Source organism: Perna viridis, chromosome 8, assembly GCF_037379345.1.
Source record: "Perna viridis isolate PV_CMFRI_1.1 ecotype Kerala chromosome 8, ASM3737934v1, whole genome shotgun sequence".
NCBI classification, from domain to species: Eukaryota; Metazoa; Mollusca; class Bivalvia; order Mytilida; family Mytilidae; genus Perna; species Perna viridis.
The window spans coordinates 11,497,781-11,521,672 of NC_142452.1; the positions used below are offsets into that span (position 1 = coordinate 11,497,781).

The 23,892-nt window shown below is 33.7% G+C and overlaps 2 protein-coding genes across 2 annotated transcripts; both read left to right on the plus strand.

Annotated features, from left to right (window-relative positions):
* Positions 1-230: 230 nt before the first annotated feature.
* LOC148609329 (fatty acid-binding protein 2, liver-like) lies at positions 231-3,379 on the plus strand. Its single transcript, XM_088540613.1, has 4 exons — positions 231-448; positions 1,626-1,801; positions 2,204-2,320; positions 3,187-3,379. Exons 1-4 carry the CDS (start codon positions 373-375, stop codon positions 3,238-3,240), a joined length of 423 nt encoding a protein of 140 aa, XP_088396739.1. The 5' UTR covers positions 231-372; the 3' UTR covers positions 3,241-3,379.
* Positions 3,380-16,539: 13,160 nt separating this feature from the next.
* LOC148609330 (fatty acid-binding protein 1-like) lies at positions 16,540-21,916 on the plus strand. Its single transcript, XM_088541797.1, has 4 exons — positions 16,540-16,694; positions 19,196-19,377; positions 20,014-20,130; positions 21,793-21,916. The coding sequence occupies exons 1-4, from the start codon at positions 16,619-16,621 to the stop codon at positions 21,850-21,852; spliced, it is 435 nt and encodes a 144-aa protein (XP_088397923.1). The 5' UTR covers positions 16,540-16,618; the 3' UTR covers positions 21,853-21,916.
* Positions 21,917-23,892: the final 1,976 nt, after the last annotated feature.

Below are 23,892 nucleotides of genomic sequence, written 5' to 3' on the forward strand. Positions count from 1 at the left end.
TGGCGGTTTTTTTTATTTTAGTGTAACACAGTATACTGAAATTGGAAAACAAATCTGAAAAAAGTTGCCGATGTATCTATAAAAGTAAACTGTCGTCTTGCAATCTCTGAAAAAATAGCCTTTGCAAAAGAATGACTATTATCAATATTCTGCCATTTAAATGACAGTACGAAAGTTTCAGGACGCAATGATTATTGATCATTATAGAACAAGCTGTTTGTCCAGTCTGGTTTTAGATATGCGGAGGTTAAAAATTAGGATTGAAAGTAAATATTTGTACAGTAACCTTTGAGTCTTTTCACAGTTTTTAAACCATTTCACTTGGTTTGTCGTTGATTAAAGACAACTTTGATATCTCTCAATCAAATAAAAATGGCACAGTTTGTGGGAAAATGGAAAGGAGACAGCAGTACATACACCAACTATGATGCATTTGCAAAGGCATCAGGTATGTTATATTTTCTTTCAGGCTACATGCTTTTAATTATTTTAATGGTGTTCTGCTGTGAACAAATGCCATGGAAAGAAACTTAAAATTTGTGCCCCTCTTCATTGCTTTTGTTCAGCTTTACTGTTGATGTTCTCATTGTTTTTCACCCATAAAAAAGTATAATTATCATTTATTTCATTGTCTTGTGCAAAACGTTCAATTCTTTATAATCATCCGTTTTATTTTATATTAATATGTTTGGCGAATCCTGGTTTAAATTATGATTAATGGAAAGCGTTTAACATAACTAAGCGTTCTCCAAAGCTGAATATTAGTAAGAATGTTTTTCTCGTTTCCCAATACTATGTAAACAACATCGGATACAGACTAAACATAAAGTGTTTGACAATAGTTTGACATGTTCAAACAATTAATGACCAATATTTGTTTTCGCAATATTGACAAACGGTCTTGAATGGATTAGTAAATATGTAGAGAATACAAAAATTTAAAAATCGAAGAGAAAAACTTCTTAATGTCATGTTTTAATTAAAGCGGCCTTCAAGTAAGGTTTTGAAACACACAATATCGATGTATGTACTTTTATATCACGTCACACAAGTACACATCCATACACACTGTCACGTCACACATGTACACATCCGTGTATGCTGTAACATGAAAATGTCCAAATGTAGATAAGCTTCATCCTGGTTGGATTGTTGTCTCTTTAAAATATTCACCGTATCCATTATCGTATGGTTTTAATAAATATTTCAATGCGTGTGCAAAATTTTAAGAAAATACTCAGGCAGAATTTACTATTTAAGTGTGTCAAAAATTGTTTGTTTGTTTGTTTGTTTGTTTTGTTTTGTTTTGTTTTTATTTTGTTTTGTTTTGTTTTGTTTTGTTTTGTTTTTGTTTTTACGTTAATTTTTTGTAAGTATTTAAGATAATTGTAAATATCAATATCGACATACTTAATTGGTATAATTTTATGAGGTTTCGATGATAAACCGTTTGATTTCTTTTAATATCGTTAACACTATAACAAAACTAACGAAATATAGGGTCCATAATTTAAGATGCATTTATTTAGAGATTACTTACGCAACGCTATAGTTTAGATTGTAAAGAAACAAATTTGAAATGGCTGATTAAATTTGTTCTTCTTAATTATTTTCCTTTTGCACAGGAATACCTGATGACTTGGTGGAAAAGTTCAGAAATGCTGTCAATGAGATGGAACTCAAACGTGATGGTGATTTCTGGCTTTGTGATTTTAAAAGCACAGCTGCTCCGCAAAAGACATATAAGTTTAAATCTGGAGAAGAGCAAACCTCAACTGATCCATGGGGCAAAGGCGTGAAGGTTTGTGGTGCCTGTTTCAGAGGACATTTGTTACATTTAAATAATAAATTTAAAGTACTCATTGCAGAAATACTTACATTTTTCTAGTGGTGTAAAAAAGTTTACTTTCTAGCAGTCAGAGACTTCCGCTTCATAAAATGCAATTAAGTTTCGGATATGATAAACGACAGTTACATATTCTTGTTCAAAATATTTGAATTTGATCTCTCTCTCTCTCTCTCTCTCTCTCTCTCTCTCTCTCTCTCTCTCTCTCTCTCTCTCTCATATTATAACAATACCACATGAAAATACAAAGTAAAATCTTTAACTCATGGTAAAACCGTAAGTTTAGTTTACACTGAAACTGATAGGTTAGGTTTGTCCATGATGTGTTTAGTCTTAAGTTGTTTTTTATTATTTCAGTTCACAATTGCATTTGAAGGAGATTCCAAAATGTTGGAAACAAATTCATCAGAGATGATGGGATGGAAAAAGATGAAAGTTACCCGAGAAATTCAAGGAGGCAATAAGCTGTTGGAGGTACTTATCTTTTATATAAATTTCAATAATCATATACAAAGTGGGTTACAAGAGACACAGATACAATAGTTTTCATTATGCAAAACCAAATAATTCCAGTTTGCACTATAACTAAATAAGTAGGACTGGACATAATTTCAATAACTTTAAAAGCGTGGCATTTCTTAATTATTTTTGGTAAAATATCCACACTGCTATGCGTAAAAAATGTAATGAAGACACACACGTCTGTATTATTACAACATTAAAATGTGAAAATTGTTTTTGTTTTGAAAATAATCCACTGTTTGCAATTTTTAAGTACATCGTATTGTACGTTCATAACAAAATACAACATACAACATGGTATCTAGTTTAAGTAACACCCCAGATAATCATGCAAAAGGTGATTCATGGTTGGAAAGTCTACACATTTTCGTTTTTTTTATATATATATTTTGTTATAGTAAACAGAAATGAGCATGTAGTTTTTCATATAACCCTTGTCTTTAGGAGATAAACATTATATAGAATGTACTGCAGAATTCAAAATTAAGAGAGATAACTCTGTAAATGACACTAAAATACAATGAAAACTGTTGGATTTTCAATGTGGATTATCCTCTAAGAGCAGACAGATTGGAATGAATGATAATGCATTTTATCATGTAGACCCATAAAACAACTTAATAACAAAACAAAGTTGTGCAGCTTTGTTTGGGATGTATCACATATTACATAATTTGCATGATTCTTACAAAGACTACTACTTAAAATCCCACTATGAAGCTGTAATAAATTTTGTGTTGCACGTATATACGTCTTAGTTTACATGCAAGTGAGTAGTAATTGTTATCACAAGGTACTTGACATATTTTGTTTTTCAGACCGTAGAACTAGAAGATGGTACAAAGATGACATGTGAGATGAATAGGGTATAAAGACGCAACATTTAATTATGAAACGATTAACGAGATTTGTACACATTTAGAATCATTTGGATCACGGTTTAGTAGAATTTTAAGGGTTTAATTTGTAATCATTGTCGCCCTGTTTAGTGAAAAATAAAATAAAGTATAATCAATAATAGTTTAATTGTATTTGTATTAATCTGTCTGGTTGGTTGCTTCTATTTGAGATAAACAAGTTATTTTGTATAATATTTTTGGTCCTACGATGTCTTTATTGTTGATCGGTCCACAGTCCGCAATTCATATAATCTTAAAACGCACATTGTAAATGAAACTGCTGCAAATCAGGTTCTTTCGTATAACCTGTTCAAAAGTAGAAACAATCCTTATCATTTTGGTAAATTGAATTATGATTTCACAGGGTATGCAAGTCTCGTGCCTCTGTTCACGAGAATGGGTCCTAGTCTACCAATTAAATACATGAAGATTTAAACCCTATTTAAATGCAGTGAATCTAGAATCTTTGTCCCCTTGATAACTGTTGTAATACTTCATAATACAGCTTACTTATAAATGGTCTTCAAAATTGTGAAAAAATGATTTATATGAACATACTTTTTCTTAATTTTCAAATATTTAAACTAAAACCGGAACTGGCATTAAAAAGATAACTGTTCCTAAGGTGGATGTTCTCCTTTTGAATTTATAAGGGTATATACTTCTAGCGTAAAAATGATTTTTTTATGCGAGGAGGTAATGTCCTCAACCCAGAAGTACTTAGGTTGTTTTTGTATTTTTGTAATATTTTTATCATTCGAAGTACCTCAATATGATTTCAAGGGAGAAGTGTATGAATATTTTGCCAGGACGGTCGGGAAATACACATTTGCGTGTCTATGCATTTTTTGAAGAAAAATCTTAATCTATCTGTAAGAAAAGTACCCCTAAACCCACGAATATCCGTTTATTCCGGCATTCCGGATAAAATTGAGAGCTAGCTACCACTCTCGCTGAAATTTCAAATTGACTTATATAACCATTATGTTACTTTGTGCAATCATGCAAATAAGAAAAGAAATTGGAAGAAACCACACCTTTTTATGAATAATGAAGAAATCTTATTTTCCAAATATCACTCTTAAACTGAATATTGATATAAGCAATGAACAGATGAATTCATCAATGTGAGAAATGTCAGTTGCTATTTCATATGGATACACAGCAAACCCATATTAATTTTTTTTTTTTTTTTTTTTTTGAAACTGCGGTTATTAAGTTAAATACTGGCCTAAGTTATATAATACCAATAGAGTAAAGTCACAAATGTTCTATGGTCATCATCATGACCCTACTCAACATTTGTGGAATCCGTTTTCAATAATGTCAGTGAACTCCAGTTATCATATATGTCCTTCTTTATTGGATTAACCTCCAGTGGTCATATATGTCCTTTATTCTCATTGAATTAACTACCATTGGCCACATATGTCCTTAATTCTCAGTGGATTATATATGTCTTTATTCTCATTGGAATAACCTCCAGTGGTCATATATTCTTTTCTTTCATTAGATTAACCTTCAGCAGTCATATGTCATTTATTCTCACTGGATTAACCCCGAGTGGTCATATTTGTCCCTTCCTCTTATTGGATTAAACTCCAGTGGTCATATATGTTCTTTATTCTCATTGAATTAACATCCAGTGGTCATGTATGTCCTTTCCTCTCATTGAATTAACATCCAGTGGTCCACATGTGTCCTTTCCTCTCATTAGATTAACCATCTGTGGTCACATATATCCTTTCCTCATCAACCCAGTAATACAATTTCAAAATTTATGGTTTTAACAACAGGAATGAAAGAATAACTGTTTCGAACGTCGCCTAGTATAAAAAGGTCCGAACCTGACAGAAGATCGGACACAGTGTTGTCTTGTAAGACTGTGGTGTCCCCAGATGGGAATCTAAGCACGCTCACATCTGGTATCAATAGTGCCCCGACCATTCCAACAAAAAGTAATAAACCCATGATTTTTCAACACTATACTTCTAATCTGTGTACTCAATTAAAATCCCGACTTTAAAACATTATACATCGTTGTTTTTCAAAAAAGATGGTACACCTAGAAACAAATATATAGTTGTTGGTAGAGATTCTTCATACTTTGTAAGAAATAATTCCAAATCATCTTCCAAACATACAGAAGAAGATGTTTACAAAATGCTGGATTTTTTTTAATCGACAACATATTTGTGCAGTGTGGAGGACGGGTTTTTCAACAAACGGTCGGCATTCCAATGGGAACAAATTGTGCTCCTCTACTTGCTGACCTATTCCTTCACTCTTATGAGGCTGACTTTATAGCTGATCTGATCAGAAAGAAAGAATATCGTTTGGCTAGATCCTTTAATCTCAGTTTCCGCTATATAGATTTTAAACAATCCTAATTCCGGGAATTTGATACATCGCATCTATCCCAAAGAACTTGAGGTAAAGGATACTGCAGACACTGTAGAGTCAGCCTCATATTTTGACCTACACTTAGAAATCGATGGTAAAGGAAAACTATTGACCAAATTTTACGACAAACGTGATGACTTTTCATTCAGAATTGTCAACTTTCCTTTCATCTGTGGCAACATCCCTTCAGCACCTGCGTATGGAGTGTTCATGTCACATACGTTATGACAGAGCTTGCCAAAAGTACGCATACTTTTTGTATCGCGCTAGAATTTTAACAAATGAGCTTCTGGAACAGGATTATGTTGCTACAAGATTGAAGTCACTACAAAAGTTTTATGGTCGTCATCATGAACTCGTAAATCGTTACGGTGTATCCATCTGCGCTATGAAAAAACTGATTTGTTCAACGTGTAATAGTTTTCCTTTCCTCTTTCTTCTACCCCGGACTTGACCTTTTATGAGCAACTCGGTGGGGGTTTCTAGAAAAGCAGAGGACGCTTACCCTACCGGTGCACCTGGTCCATGCTCCCAGTTTTATTGGAGTCCGAGTTGCTCATTTGCTTTTGTTACTATGTATGTATGGTTTTAGTCACTTTTTGTTCTTTCTTGTGTATGTCTGTTTTCCATGTTTGGTCTTTGTCCCTGGATTACATTCTTTTGACTACCATTATAATCTTGGTTCCCTTGATTACTCTCTAACATTGGATTAACCTCCAGTGGTCAAATATGTCCTTTATCCTCATTATATTTACTTCAGTTGTCATATGTCCTTTATTCTTGTTGGATTAACATCCAGCGGTCATATATGTCCTTAATTCACATCAAATTATATATATCCTTTATTTTTATTGGATTAACCTCAAGTGGTCATTACATGTCCTTTATCCTCACTGGATTAACATCCAGTGGTTTACATGTGTCCTTTCATCTCATCAAATTAAATTCCAGTGGTCATACATGTCCTATCATGAATAAATCTCCAATGGTTATATATATCTTTTGTTCTCATTTTATTAACCTCTAATGGTCATGCATGTCCTTACTCCACTCCAGTGGTCATATACCATATAGCAAGTTATTTTGACTAGTGGAAAATTACCCGCTATATTGTGCGCCCTTTCTCTTGATTTTATTAACCTACAGTGGTCATATATGTCATTTCTTCTCATTAGATTACTCGGCCAGCTAGGCTATATAGCCTAGCTGGTCGAGTGGTCAAGGGCGCTGGACTTTGTGCAGGCGGTGTTGCCATAGATGTCACAGCGGTACGAGTTCGAATCCCGCGGAGGGAACGACCAAAAATTTGCATCGCAAATGTGACAGTTCTAACATTCTTGGGAATTTTTCAGACCTTTATATACGTTTACTGTATCTTCCCTGTATCAATTTGATCCGATGGAGCAATGTAGTGAATAGAGTCGTCACATTCTGAGACGTTTGTATATATATTGCAAAACACTTATTGAGAGTTCATAACGACAGTTTCTCTTATGGTTAAGTTCGAGGAATCATGTATAATGGGAAAAATCAGAAAGCCCACCGATCTGACATTATAATTTAACTCAAGGATGCTTTGCTATTTGAAAAGCCCATTATTTGGTCTCAGCATCACTGGATTTGCTCAGAAACTTTTCAATAAAATGTTAGAAAACAGCCCTTGCATTTTCATTTTCAATGCATTTCAATGAAATTATACCTCAATTTACCAAAATGATATGGAATTTTTTTTTCTGATGATGCAAATAGTCAAATTAAACTTTCAAAATGATGGGTTTATTTTCATACAATTTTTCACTATTTCCTGATTATTAGAGAGACTGATACTTAAACCAACAAACACATTGAAAATATAAATGCTTGCAAATTCAGTCAAATATTTAGTAGACAGTAGATACCTTGAAATCTCATTGTTAGCAGCTTCCAAATGGTAAAGTAATGCTCATGTGTAGTGCGAAGTATTACTTTTTTTTGTAATGCTTACTTGGCATAATTGAATATGTGTTAATGAGAAACATACCTATTTTGACACCAGAATTACTAATTACAAGTCAATAATTATTAAAAGATACTGCACTTGGGATAATTTATAGAAACAGTTGTATGGAAGGACAATATATGTTTAAAAAAAATACATACGTGCGCTAATAAAATAGAATGGGATTTATTCAAGAAATACGGAAAAATCTGAAAAAAATAACGTTGCAAAGGACATTTTCTTAAACGTAAACAATATAACAAATCAACTAAATATCAATTTTAGATACATTGTTGTCAAAGAATTATAAGCAACTATAAAGAACTACGAAAAACGTTTAAGAAGATATAAAACTCGATATTCAACTAGCCGATTTGGAAAGAATCGATTTGGAAAGAATCGATTCAGAGAGCGATTGACCATTAACAAAGCAGCTGCAGACGATACCATTTTTGAGAAAAAAAACATCCCTGTTGTGAGTCAAAGATCAATAAGAGGAGCAATATGAAGGATCCTAGAACTTACCTACATATCAAAACTATTTATTTTCAATGAGTGGCTTGAGGCTTAAGGGGCTATTAAATGGAGACATTTGAACTCAATTCTCTTGGGAAAACCAAATATGTGTTGTGCTTTCGTTAACTTCCGATTTGGTGATGTATCTTCTATGTTTTAGTTCATTGACAATGTCAAAGTATTTTTCAAATCCAGTGTTGGTTTTTAGCTGAACTAAGTTCTTAACTTTCCATTTTCATTTATCAGCTGTTCCTTCTGTTTATAGCAAGTATCTATATATATACTTATCTAAGATCTGATTTTACTGTGTGTTTGCAAGATGATTTAGAGCAAGATTTGTATTTATTACCTCCTGGAGTATTCAAAGCATAAAAAATTAGAGATGGATGTACTCCATGATTTACAACCCTCCTTACAAATCTTGTTTGATTCTAAAAGAGTAATCAAGGGAACCAAGGTTATAGCGGTAATCAAAAGAATGTAATCCAGGGACAAAGACCAGACACGGAAAACAGACATACACAACAAAGAACATAAAGTAACTAAAATTATACATACAAAGTAACAAAAGTATATGAGCAACTCGGACTCCACTAAAAACTTGGAGCATGGACCAGGTGCACCGGTAGGGTAAGCGTCCTCTGCTTTTCTAGAAACACCCACCGAGTTGCTCATAAAAAGTCAAGTCCGGGGTAGACAAACGAGGAAAGGAAAACTATGACCCGTTGAATAAATCAGTTTTCATGGTGCTGATGGATACACCATAACGATCCAAGAGTTCATGATGACGACCATAAAACTTCTGTAGTGATGACTTCAATCTTGTAGCAACATAACCCTGTTCCAGAAGCCTATTTGTTAGAGTTCTAGCGCGATACAAATAGTCTGCGTAGTTTCGGCAAGCTCTGGCATAACGTATGAGTTGTGATATGAACACTCCATACGCAGGAGCCGAAGGGATGTTGCCACAGATGAAAGGAAAGTTGACAATTCTGAATGAAAAGTCATCACGTTTGTCGTAAAGTTTAGTCAATAGTTTTCCTTTACCATCAATTTCTAAGTGTAGGTCAAGATATGACTTCACAGTGTCTGTAGTATCTTTTATCTCAAGTTCTTTTGGGTAGATGCGATGTATCAAATCCCCGAAATTAGGATTGTTTAAAGATAACACGTCATCTATATAGCGGAAACTGAGATTGAAGGATCTAGCCAAACAATATTCTTTCTTTCGGATCAGATCAGCTATAAAGTCAGCCTCATAAGAGTGAAAGAATAGGTCAGCTAGTAAAGGAGCACAATTTGTTCCCATTGGAATGCCGACCGTTCGTTGAAAAACACATCCATCAAACTGGACAAATATGTTGTCGATTAAAAATTCCAGCATTTGTAAACATCTTCCTCTGTATATTTGGAAGATGATTTGGAATTATTTCTTACAAAGTATGAGGAATCTCTACCAAGAACTATATATTTGTATCTAGGTGTACCATCTTTTGGGAAAAACAACGATGTATAATGTTTTTAAGTCGGGATTTTAACTGAGTATAGGGAATAGAAGTATACAGTGTTGAAAAATCATAGGTTTTAATGCTATTATATTCAGATAATAGTCTTGAACTGATTGTCTCCAAAAGATCTTTTGATAGCATCTTTTAGTAATCCAGATGATATATTTTAACACAGTACGAATAGTTTATACTAGCTTTAAAACAATCTAAAATAATTGGGAATCGACCTGTTTCAGACATAACTCCAAAATTTTATCATTTTTTTTTTTGGAAATTGCATTACTTACAAAAAATACATAAATAAAAAGATAAAGATAAATTTAAGTATGTTATTCATGAGAAAGGAAGACGATAAAGTGTTTGTATCACATAAAGGTTTTGTGACAGATGGAGAGATGTAACATGTATTTCTTAGAATTCACCTCTATCGGCGACATATGGAGAGATGTGACGTTTTCGTTAGAATTTACCTCTGTCAGCGACATATGGAGAGATGTTAAATGTATTCGTTAGAATTTACCTCTTTATTTACAATTCTAGCACGGTTTCATTAATAGTGACTTTTTTTAAGTATTCATTATTTTTTTATTATTTTAATAATATATATATTTATAAATAGGCAAATCTGGATCTGGACATGTTCCATTTTCAAGTCCCTAAATGCCTGTCAATTACTCTTCCTTAAAGACCAAATTAGCAGTGTATGATTTGCAAAGAATTTACATCTATAATGTCTTTGTTTTTATATTAGACAAAGTTAAACAGTTCTCTATCAAAGGAGAATACAACTGCATAATGGAAAAAAAAAATTCCCACTTACTCATGTACTCAAGGAAAAGCATTCGAAATTCTTACGAAACAAAAATACAATACCGGTATATAAAGGACTTTAAGGCTAAATCCATCGATACTGATTCAAAATTATTACTTAAAAATCAATATTTCTACTAAATCTTGTATCAAACGATTTTATCGTATTCTAAATAGTCACATACATTTGTAGTCTGAAAAAATGTTTCCTTGGACAAAAACTGTATACTTGTTTTGCAGCTCTAAAAATATATCAAGAGGCACTGCCAGTATCATTTGGTTTTAGAACCAACATAACGTGTATGTATATTCAGCACTACACAACACTGTCATTTAACTTTTCTTTAGAATCTTTATTTGTATATATATAGCCAATTGATGTAAGCGGTTGGAATTCCATTCTTTCATACTCCAAGCCAAGTCAGAAAAAAGCTTGCCAGACAATCTCTAGCACTATTGGAGAAATAAATAGACCATTTTAGGCCTAAAAATATTTCCGGTCACACTTCTGACCCTCCTTCAGAACTCATACTCATAAGGTGTTTTTTTTTTTAATTTGAAATTTTAAAGAAAAAAACAATAACGTAAAAAAATCTGCCGATTGTCTTTCAGAAAATAAGAAGTAAATTGAAAACAGGCATGCCTTGAGTGTGCTCTTAGTCGTGGATAATCCCTTTTTGGAATTCGACAGTTGAGATATTTTTTGTTTTTACCACTTCTATCAGAACATAAAATTACTCATGCGGCGAACATCAAAACGGATTAGGTGTGGACTAAGTTTATTATTACATGTTTAGTCTTTGCTTATTTAGTTTTCATTGTATCTCTATGACTTATTTCATTTCAAAAATACCAAATGAAAATTAAAAACCCTACCTACCGACCCTACAAAACTAGAATAGTGCTCGGAAACATAACATTATTTTTTCGTCCTTGGAAATTTCTCATCAATTGACTGGCATGCATCAATATCTGTCTTACATGCACTGGAAAGTGTTGGTTTTATCTCAAAAAGTATTTTGCTGGGTCAAAGATTCAGAAGATACTGCTGTTGTCTATACAACGCTGCATATGGCGTGCATTTACAAATTGAATTACAAGGTCACCGATCGACATTAAATCGCATGATAATGCATTAAATTTAATGAATGAACGTGGTCACATGACAACTAATGTCCCCGAATACACAATGACCAACATTCACGGGTTTGACTATACTCGGGGACTGTGTAACGCTTTGATGCTTTACACCGTCCGTGAGACACCAAACGATAGCCAAGGACGTCAAGAAACACCTCAGTCCGTCATGTAATACATATGAGTGCAAACCGGGTCTGTCAGTATTGAGTATATATGTTAGCACGAAAACGAAAATTAAACTAAGTATAGGAACAGTCAGCTGATTGTCAGCGTCACACATATCGTGCAAATAATTGAGTCAGACTAACACTGTGTTACGAAATATTTTTGGGGATTTTATTGGTTTATATCCACGAAGACAGTCGAATTATCTCCTTGAAGCAACGTTGTTTTACTTTATTATGCATGAAATGAAGAATGTAACGGATATACGGACAGTGCTATCATTTTCAACTTTATTGTTATAGTGTTATTTAATTACTATTTTGAAGTTATCGTAATAGACCCTTTTGTGGTAAGTTGTTGTGCATGCTCAATGTACACTTCCGCGAGGTAGGGCTTGGGTAGAACAAAAGAATTTTCCTCGCGGAAGTGTATATTAAGCATGCTCAACGCATGCTCGTCGACTATCCTACAATTAGCACAAAAGGGTCTATATTTACTTTTAATCGATTTCTCTTTTCCTGAAAACATTGGCATCCTAAAATGTAGTGTAACCTTTCCCCAATGCCATATTCGTCACAAAGGGAACATATCCTTTCAATTCGTGGTATATTTCTCCACCGCTCGGCTACAGGCAACCTGTGGTTTATCATTCGGAATTTGCTTAACGTAAGCATGTCTTTCCTATCAAGGATTTCAAAAACATTTTCAAAGCCTTGGTTGATTTTGAAAATATGGTAGTTTTTGCTCCTTCAATTACACCCAATACGACTTTTGTTTAAATTGATCTCTTTGGATTCGCTTTCCTAATTCGGTAGTTTTTGTTTTGAGTACTTCTTGTATACAACGAAGTTTTGGGTTATGATTTTATTATATTTTGCAATTTTAGAATTTTCCAATATTCAAAGTACGTTTAGTTATTTTACACATTAAATAGTGATCATAACACAGCAGTTTTGTTTTTGTTTTTGTTTTTTTTTGTTTTGTTTGTTTGTTTTTTGTTTGTTTGTTTGTTTTTTTTTCAATGTTTTCAGAAGTTTTATTTGAACCAAAAATCATGATATCAAATTTATTTCAAATTGTCAACTTACAAAATGTAAGGGTTTGGCTTTCGATTGTGCCAGTACTATAGATTTTTTGTCACACTATCACGAACGTTACACTTGTCTGGTGCACCGCTCAATTTCAAAAAGCAAATCTTATGCTTTACAATTATTCAAACAAACCGTTGTAAGAAATAAGAATGTTTTAACTGTTATTTATATCCGCTTGATGCAAGCAATGCGATTAAACTTTGCTTACACCATCCGTTGGTTTTTGAGATGCAACGAACAATGAGTCCTGGTTAATGTTACAATAGACACCTATGTCATATACTAGCATGCATTATTTTTAGGGAAAATTAGGAAGTACATGTATTATTCCAACTAAAGCTAATGGGTGTCAAGGGAAACGTTTTTGTCACATAATTATTTGTCAGATTACTTCAAAAAAGAGATGAAAGATTCTCAACTTTTGCAAGGTGACCAAAAATATTTGTTACTCTAATTCACAAACTTGAAAGGAAATCATCTCATGAATCGATTTAATGTCATCAGATTTGATAGTGAATCAGCTCAAACAGCGAGCGGTTATACAACAGCGGCGTCAACTGAATTCTTTTAAACCATCTATAATTTGTCAATAATGCGTGCACTATTTGTACGATCATTAAATACTTTAACGAGGTCTGTGTCACAGGGCCGATCATCGGCCCAAAGTAGTACTTCTTTCATAATGTTTTTTTTTGCGCTAGTCCTCTCATACTGCATTATAAGTGAATGCATGTATGATACAGAAAAATCATGACCACGCATGCCTGTAAATGGGAGATATTTCGATAAAAGTTCTCATATATTTTGAAGCTCGTAGGTGAAACTCCTCCCAAGCCTTTCATCAGTTAAAAGCCTACTACAAATATAGATTAAGTGAGGTAGCATCTTTTTTTTCATTTATCTTATTTCTTTAAAAAAAATCCTTTCCTGTCGACAGTGTCGTTTGCTTTTTGTTCCTTTTGAATTTCGAACGTCAGACGCTGTTTCGGAGCTTATATCAGAGTATCATGTATGCACGCATTAGCGCGCACTATACAGTTGCATTCTAATTTTATAAATCTTAAAATCAAAAATTCAAATTTGGTTTATATTGTTATTAAATGAAATTAAGCATTTAAACATAGAGAGAATTAATATATGTGATGGTAAACAATTGTAATTTAAAACAAGAAAGTTATCCGGAATGTTTCACTCCCCTGCCGCATTAGATTCTCTCCTCAGAATCAGCTGATACCTAGTTTCACACAAATTTCAAAAATCAAAATTGCGTGAAAATGAATCAAAAATGGTGTTTTTATTTTTTTACTTACATGTATAGCCCACATCCTCCATGCACGCTTCCCTCCTATGTTAGTGCCTGATATTTAACAAAACATAGAATTTGGCTATTAGTGTTGGAAAGACACCCCTGATTTGTATGAAAACTCAGTAATAATGTTTAGTATGTTACTATGGCTACTGGTTTTTATGACAATATTCACTTATCAATTATACCGGCTGTTGATTTCAGATGACATTTAAGCTGTGCAATAAATTGCTAATAATACTGGTTAATTTCACATCTTTTCCCGTTAATATTTTCCCCAATATGAGATTATTAGATTATTTAATATTTTTTCAACGAGAGGGACTTTCTCATGCTCATCTCGTCGAGCGGCTTTGCAGCAAGACCAGATGAGCATGAGAAACTCCCGCGCGTTGAAAAAAAAAATTAATAATCTGTTTATTGCTGTTTTGCTGAAGTGTAAAGTATTAGTTTTCTTTTATTTTAAATTTTCCTAAACTATATACGTAAATTTTATTAGCGCTGCAAAGAGCGTCCTATCCCCCCAGCCAGGGTTCTGAGAACTATTTAGTCGCCTCTTACGACAAGCTTAGCGCTGCTGCGGGACTTTCCTTTTGACATCCCGGACCCGAGCAGGGCCGGTCGGTTTTTGATATGCAAGAATCACCTCCTGTCTGATTTATATAAAGACTGCTTCTTTTGTACATTCGACAAGCAGGGCGTTATGAATCGGCGTACCAATAACAAAAGTAATTTTAAAAATGAGGAAAAGAATCAAACAGCGCCAGAAAATGAAAGACTGGGAAATCTCATACACCCTCGGATAAGTTTTTGATGTTCTCTAACTCAGTAGATCTCGATGGATAACTCGAAATCTTACCCTTGGGTGTATTAGATGTCTCTTTTGCACTCTCAGCGGTGTTAGATTCTTAATAACTTTTATATGAAAACTTAAAGGGTGTACTCCTTATTCATGTAGATAACCGTAATCGGTGTCGTTGATTTTAAACCAAGGACTAATTTATAGAATTTAAGTTGCATACTTTCCAGCATTTCTGTGTTTTCAAAACCCTAGATTTCACACCCGTGGAGTATTACTATCTTATCAAATAGATCAATACTGCATTTGGTAGATTATTTAGACTCTTTACTTTACGCAAGACGTCATATATTGCATTCGTAGCTTTTTGTAATAATGTGCTTTGTCCAGGTATAAAAAATCCAGTTCTAGAAATATAGATTCCCAAGTAATAGAATTCTTTGAAAATTACAATTTAATTACTAGCATAAAAATATCTTTGATTTAACGGTTGTCGTCCTTTGGAGAAAATTTAAAAAAGTTACGCTTCTATCTATTGGGCATCGTATAGTTTATTAGACAAGTAATGATAAAATAAATTAACCTCTGACCTTTAGCATATCAGAAATACTAATTATCACAGGAATAAAAATACAACTTACATATGTTGGGACACATTTTTAAAGTGACTGGTTTGAAAATTGATAATTTTAATATGATTTTAGGCTTTGAAAGTGGGGTTACTTGGTCTTAAATAACGTTTTTATGTGTTGTGTTGTTATCGTTGGTGTACACCAAATTGAGTTAACAATACCTCTTATAGTAGAACAGGCTATGCACTTGTGTTACTCACTTTTGTTTACTTACGTCATTTCCGACAGAACTTCATATTTCAGGCCCCTGTAAATATGAGATCCGTCTCTATCATATTTTATCGTAAGGTTGAAAAAATGTACCCGTTGCTGAAGTATCATAGAGAGCCATCTGATTCACTTCCTTGGATAGAACTGTATAACATTATGTAGATTCCACTGTAAAACATCTGTGTAGCCATGTGCGCAGTATAATTTGATTAACCTTTGGCATAACATTCAAACAATCGCGTTTCTTTTAAATCGCCTTAATATGTTTTGTTCTGAGTAATTGGACCAATTTCCAACAGTATTCTCCGACAGTTCCATGTAAAATAAAACAAATGTAAATGTAAAAGTAAAAATTCTTACCAAACTTTGCATTTTTAAAGCTAAATGAACGCAGAGCTTACAAAAATAATAAATCTGAATGATACATTTGTAGCTTGATATTTCGTAAGATATGTGGTCGATATGAATTTTCGAAAAATAAAGTTCTATCGGTTTCTAAACGAACTTATTTTAACCTCTATTATGTTTCCGTTGATTCCAGTGTTAAGACAAACTAACATGGTTCGTCCAGTTTGTTGTATCACAGTTCACCTTGTTCTTGATACATATTAAAACGATTCAAGTTTGGCGAGATATTTGTATTACTGGTGTGTGTGTACAAATGTCTATTTAGTTCGAACAAAACTATTTCAATAAAGTTATATTTAAACTGACAGATCAATATCGATAGTCCATTTAATCTTAATGACGAAGTTTAGAGCAGTAGATGACGATTGTTTGATCAACGGTGAAAATGGCCCGATTTGTTGGTAAATGGATTGGTGATAGCAGTACTTATAACAACTATGATGCTTTTGCTAAAGAATCTGGTGAGCATAAATTATCATCTGAGAGAGCGTAATCATGGGAAACACGGTTCTAGTGGGAATCAAAAGAATGTAATCCAGGGACAAAGACCCGACATGCTTTTCTAGAATCACCTACCGAGTTGTTCATCAAAAGTCAAGTCCAGGATAGGCGTATGAGGAGAAAAAAACTATGACACGTTGAACAAATCAATTTTCATGCTGCGGATGGATACACCGTAAAGATCTACGCGTTCTTGATGACGACCATGCAACTTCTGTAGTGATGAATTCAATATTGAATCAACATATCCTGTTCCAGAAGCCTAATTGTAAGAAGTCTAGCGCGATACAAACAGTCTGCATAGTTACGGCAAGCTCTGACATAACGTAAGAGTTGTGATATGAAAACTCCATACGCATGTGATGAAGGGATGTTGCCACAGATGAAAAGAAAGTTGACAATATGGAATGAAAAGTCATCGCGTTTGTCGTATAGTTTGGTCAATAGTTTTGCTTTAACATTGATCTTCACGTATAGGTGAAGATATTAGGCTAACTTCACAGTGACTGGGATTGTTTAATAATACGTCATTTATATAGCGAAAACTGAAATTAAAGGATCTACCTAAATAACGTTGCTTCTTTTGGAACCGATCAGCTAAAAAGCCAGCCTCAGAAGACTGAAACGAATGTATCAGCAAGAAGAGGAGGACAATTTGTTCCCACTGGAATGCCGACCGTTTGTTAAAAAAATTGTCCAATGTTGTCCACTGTGAAAATATTTTAATTCGTGGATACCAATTTTCATGGATTAGGGAAGAGGTTTTGAGGTTTTCACTATACACGTCAATGAAAATCACCTTTTCGTTGGGAACCAAATTTTGTGGTTCGGTCTACCCACGAAAACCATGAAAATTGGTACCCCACGAACAATAGTACTTTCACAGGATCAAACATTCCAGCATGTATGTATTTTTTTCATAAAATGATTTACATGTGTACATTTGTATGTCATACTTCTAGGTTAAAAAAGAAGGATCGTGATCTCGTTAATTGGTTATAACCGAATTATCTCGAAGATGTTTGTTCTTTTGTGTTTTGAGGATTTGGGAATGAAATATCTTTAATGTGTAAGATATGGCTTCATAATGTTCACCATGCAGTCAATGGAATACATAAAATGAAATAGCGGGATTAATTTTTCTCACCTTCTCTCAACTTTAAAACAAGAGCATGCCAAATGATTTCAGGAAAATGTGAATTTGAATTTGCCGGTGTTAGAAATTGGGAAGGTTTTCTTATTAAATCAATGATAAAGCAGAGTACTTTTCTAAAACGTTGTACTTGCAATTATTTCTTTGTTTGAGCTTTTAATGTACGAAGAGTCATTGGTATTTTGTTTTGTAAATAAATGTGTATTTAGCTCACTACTTTGATCACTACTTTAAAAAGCCTTTGATGATGCAGGACGTAGTTGAGTTTGATCCATTTAAAGCCTTTGATGATGCAGGACAGAGTAGAGAGAGTCAAACATTGTTATTATTTAGCTCACTACTGTGATCCATTAAAAGCCTTTGATGATGAAGGACAGGGTAGAGTTAGATTCATCAAAAGCCTTTGATGATGCAGACCAGAGATAGTCAAACATTGTTATTATTTAGCTCACTACTGTGATCCATTGAAAGCCTTTGATGACGGACGCAGGACAGAGTAGAATTTGATCCATTTAAAGATTTTGATGATGCAGGACAAAGTAGAGTTTGATCCATTAAAAGCCTTTGATGATGCAGGACAAAGTAGAGTTTGATCCATTTAAAGCCTTTGATGATGCAGGACAGAGTAGAGTTTGATCCATTAAAAGCCTTTGATGATGCAGGACAGAGTAGACAGAGAGTCAAACATTGTTATTATACACCATGTCAATTTACTGTATTAGGTCAATACGAGTGTAATATTCTGCTCTATTACATGTCACAGAGGTTGATATTTGTTTTATCTATCACACTCTTGTGAAAATGGATTAGTCATGAATCAGGTACTGAACATAAATGACGCTCTTCTTTGGAAGTATCAACTTTGTTGAATACAACAATAACAATAAACAATTATAACAACCTCTGTGAAAATAATGATAATTATTATTATGCATTTTATGAATGATATACGATTATACCCCTTGAAAATACATTGTTATCCTCGACATCGCCTCGGAGTGACGATTTTATCGGGTAACAAACTGCTATATTACCATCTTAGCTAGATGCTTTCATATAGTTCTTTAAAGCTGTATATAATATCTTCATCTGAAAAGGCGTAAAAAAGTTATCAGATCTTGACTAATCAACTCCCTCACAACAGCTTTGCCGTCTGTCTGATTCTGCAATCTTTAAATGAAAAAAAAAGTTGTGTTTGTAGAATTATATTAGACAAATTTGCATTCTTATAACGAACCTTTAAACTTGGAAATCAGGAATAATCTGGCACAGCAGGTATGTAAGGTCTGTGTTTATTTTGAACTGCAGGGATGACAGAAGAACTAATAGAAAACTTACGTCATGCTGTTAATGAAATAGAATATAGTCGTGACGGAGAGAAGTGGATATGTAAAATGCATAGCACTGCTGCACCAGAACATGGTAAAACCTACAATTTCAAGTCTGGGGTGGAAGAAACAACGGTGGATCCCTGGGGAGGTGGATTGAAGGTAGGGTATCATAGCAAAAATAGTCATTAAAACTGAAAGACTGGAACTTTTTATCATATTTAAAAATATGCCGATTTGATGTAACTTTTCCTTTATGTGCACCTGCCCTGTAATCTTATCCATTTGTGGTCCGAGATCAATTTCCCGTGTTAAGGAGTAATCAAGAGAACCAAGATTCTAGCGGAATTGAAAAGAATGTAACCCAGTGGCAAAAATAGATATTCACAACAAAGTACATAAAATATCAAAAAATACGTACGAAGAAACTAAAGTAACTGAGCAATTCGGACTCCACCAAAAATTGCCATGGACAGTGCACCGGTAGCGTTCTCTCCTTTTCTAGTGACACTCTCGTATTTGTCATATTAAAGTACTGTTGTTTGTGGTGGTTCGTCACCGTAACGTGCTTTGTGTCTTTTGTCTTTAACTTGCAAATGTGTAAAAAGTTCAATTTCGTATTTCTGCACCCTGGATTAATTCAAATAAAAATGGTAGTTAACTGCTCTCCTAAAGCATTTATGGCCGCATCAAAATGAAATATGTATAATTAAATTTTTCCATGGATTATTTTTTTATTGTTTTAGTGTTACTGAATAAAATTTGATACTTCAAAAGAAAAGCATCATTTATTTACAGTACCTGATTATATTCGAGTCCGACATGAAAATGACAGAGGTTGAGAAGGCTGAAATGACTGGTTGGAAGCCAGTATATATAACGCGGGAAATTATCGGACCAAATAAACTGAGAGAGGTAATACCATATGTCTGTTATTCGCAAACTTTAATCGACGTGTTTTTGGTCTATATGGTTATATGGTTATTTAGATATATATGAATCAGGCGAGAGATGATTGTAATATATAAATCGGCTATGATGAATATATATATAGAAAGGTCTGAAAATTTCCTTATTGCGATGCAAATTTTTGGTCGTTCCCTCCGCGGGACTCGAACTCGTACCGCTGTGACATCTATGGCAACACCGCCTGCACAAAGTGCAGCGCCCTAGACCACTAATGACATGCATCATTAATTTGATCCTCTATCCTAATAATAACATCTAAATGAACTGTCCCGTACTACCATACATCGTGTACTAAGTTACAGTCGTAGATTAATCCTGCGAGGAGGAATGACCCGTCCAGCGAAAGCTATATTTTTATATAGCTTAGCTGGCCGAGTGGTCTTGGGCGCTGGACTTTGTGCCGGCGGTGTTGCCATAGATGTCACAGCGGTACGAGTTCGAGTCTCGCGGAGGGAACGCCCAAAAATTTGCATCGCAAATTTGACAGTTCTAACATCGATGCAAATGTTTGGTCGTTCCCTCCGGACTCGAACTCGTACCGCTGTGACATATATGGCAACACTGCCTGCACAAAGTCCAGCACACTAGACCTATATTACAATCATATAGTTGATAATCATGTGACTATCATAATTATGTAAATTATCTGAATCCAGCAACATGTGATTCTCTTTTGTTGCATTATTTATTTGTACCACATCAAACATAACAATAAGTATTGATTTAGGGATGAACACATGTTAGTCAATCTGTTTCGTTTGAATTTCAATATTTGAGCAATTGCTAAAAGGACAAATAACAGTGTTAACGATTTGAAAAGCTCTACAGAGCTTATTTTTATTGTTTGATTTATCGACTTTAAATAAAGTTTACTTGACTTGGCTTGGCCTAAACAAACCGACCAATACGCTGAAGAATCAAGACTTTGTCTTGACAACTTGGAGATATCAGAATACAAAGACACGGTTAAAACGTGACAACAGAGACGATCGACATTTACAATGTAAACAACAGAATAAACGATAACAATTGATGATAAGTAAAAAAAAAAAACCTAAAAAAAACTGATGAACTTGAAATATGAGCTAAATTCCCATCACACATATTTGAAATAAAAAGAGAGGAGTCGTGCAGGTAACTCATTACTAGCACAACCTTCTTAATAATATAAAGTGATGAAAAACAGAAAGAAATTTGAATATGGCAATAGAAAAAAATACTGAAAAGGGTTTAGATGAGGAAATTAAAGTATAACAAGGGCAAGCTACACAGACAGGGAATAATGCGTCTTTAGCTACAAAGCAAAGGCATTGGCCCTTATTCATAACGAATCTCAAATTAAGATTTTTCTCAAATCCTTCCTCAAATCAAATCTCCATCAATCAAATCATTAGAAATTGACGGAAAACTCGAAGATTTGATTGAAGATTTGATGAAAAACTCGAGGATTTTAGGAAAATCTCAATTTGAAATTTGAAATATTCAAATTAAAAATATTCAATTGAATAATAAGACAACTGCTCAAATGGAAAATTGTTCATCTGAACAGTGCTTATAGAAACGTAGGCAGCCTTTGCTTTCCATTAAAATATTGGTTTTTTCTTTCAGACATGTAAATTAGAGAGTGGCACTACAATGACATGTGAAATGAACCGAGTGCAAACATAAGACAAAAATCTCAACATCTTATTATACGATTTAACTCTTGAGTTTAAAGGCGTATTTTATCGTTTTTTTAATTCCTTGATGATCTCTTAGCAAATATTGTTATGATTTCATAAGAGACCTCGAATATTACTAAATAGAAGAATACCTAAATTAAACATAAATGGAAGGATAATTCGAATAGACCTATATTGTAAATTGCATAGAATATCTAATAATTCAATATTTAAAAAAATCCCCAATATCTCAAATAGTGCTAAATAGATAAGAATATTGAACAGTACTAGATAGAAAGGAACAATGAATAGTGGTAGTAGGAAAATCTCGAACGGTCATGAAGAGAATAAAGAAAGCACTAAAAAGAAAACTACCAAACAGCACTATTCATAAGAAAATATCAAATATAAAATGAAAATCCGGGTAAAATTTTTGTTCCGCAAGTTTCTCCCTGGTCGCATATATTATCGTCCAGAGACCCAGATTAACATCAAATAGTGCTGAAAAAAAGAATATAGAATATCAAACAGAAGATACTACATACTAGCCACAAAAAGAAAGAAACTCATAGAGCATTCGATGCTCTTATATATATACATTAATATTTTGCAGAGTTATTTAGCTACAAATTTATAAACAATAAGTTGAATCTTGACAGACATGAAAAAGGAAACATAGACGATCTACATAGAGCATGTAGGTAACCGAATAACATACAATAACATTTAAAAAATTAAGAGGAGGAAATCAAATAACACACAGAAAAAAACTACTTTATGAAAGAAAGCACTTGCAATATAAACGCCCTAAAAACAGGAAGTGACATCAGGTGCTTCGGTGGGTGCGAATGTTCTGCTCTTGCAAACTTAAGAAGGAACAAAATCTTTCATAGAAAATCCGACATTTTGTTTTAATTTGACATTTTGGTCGAACAAACATTGATAAATTGTACTAGATCCCGTGGGATGTGGTTTCGTTGTTAATACTTAGAATTTGATATGTCCTTTTTACAGTGGATTGCATAGAAAGGTACCACAGAATTTCCAAAAAAAATTACGCTGTGAAAAGTCTGCAAATGGAAATCTTTTATATTTTGTGAAATTGAAAGAAAATCGATTAATCACAAATTGACATAGAAAATAAAGGGTTTCTAATCTACATATTTTATTTACGAATTTATATCAAGGAACTTTGTGATTTTCAAACGAAGTAAATCCTTATCCCATTTCAATGTAAAAATAAGTTGGACATTTAGAGAAAAAATCAGATGGTGTTGAATCTTAGTATAAAAGCATCAAAACAACTCGACGAACATGTGTACATTAAAATTTTGATGCTTTTTCAAATGTATTTTAGTCAATGAATAACAAATGACTACTGCTCTTCATCTTCCTGTCCCAGTTTAAACGAATACTTACCCACTGCAAGCAATGAATGCACTTGGATGAAGTTAATATCATAATTCATCAAATAAAAAGACCTAATAGTTACCGGGCCAAACGGTCAATGTGATTATAGCTCTCGAGGGCTGATAAATAAATAGTATAATCTAGTATAACCATGGAAATTTAATTGTTAGAAGTCCAGTGCGATACAAAAAGTCCACGCAGTTTCAGCAAGCTCTGACATAACGAATGAAGCATTGGATGAATTCTCTTTCCATTCATCATCGTAATAATAATAAAAGGAACCAAGGTTATAGCGGTAATCAAAAGAATGTAATCCAGGGACAAAGACCAGACATGGAAAACAGATACACACAACAAAGAACATGAAGTACCTAAAATCATACATCCAAAGTAACAAAAGCAAATGAGCGACTCGGACTCCACTAAAAACTTGGAGCATGGACCATGTGCACCGGTAGGGTAAGCGTCCTCTGCTTTTCTAGAAACACCCACCGAGTTGCTCATAGAAAGTCAAGTCCGGGGTAGACGAAAGAGGAAAGGAAAACTATGACACGTTGAATAAATCAGTTTTCATGGTGCAGATGGATACACCGTAACGATCTACGAGTTCATGATGACGACTATAAAACTTCTGTAG

Coding starts and splice junctions, on each gene's coding strand:
- LOC148609329 (XM_088540613.1), top strand. CDS start 373: ATGGCACAGTTTGTGGGAAAATGGAAAGGAGACAGCAGTACATACACC. Junction 449..1,625: donor TGCATTTGCAAAGGCATCAG/GTATGTTATATT, acceptor CCTTTTGCACAG/GAATACCTGATGACTTGGTG. Junction 2,321..3,186: donor GAGGCAATAAGCTGTTGGAG/GTACTTATCTTT, acceptor TTTGTTTTTCAG/ACCGTAGAACTAGAAGATGG.
- LOC148609330 (XM_088541797.1), top strand. CDS start 16,619: ATGGCCCGATTTGTTGGTAAATGGATTGGTGATAGCAGTACTTATAAC. Junction 16,695..19,195: donor TGCTTTTGCTAAAGAATCTG/GTGAGCATAAAT, acceptor TTTGAACTGCAG/GGATGACAGAAGAACTAATA. Junction 19,378..20,013: donor CCTGGGGAGGTGGATTGAAG/GTAGGGTATCAT, acceptor ATTTATTTACAG/TACCTGATTATATTCGAGTC.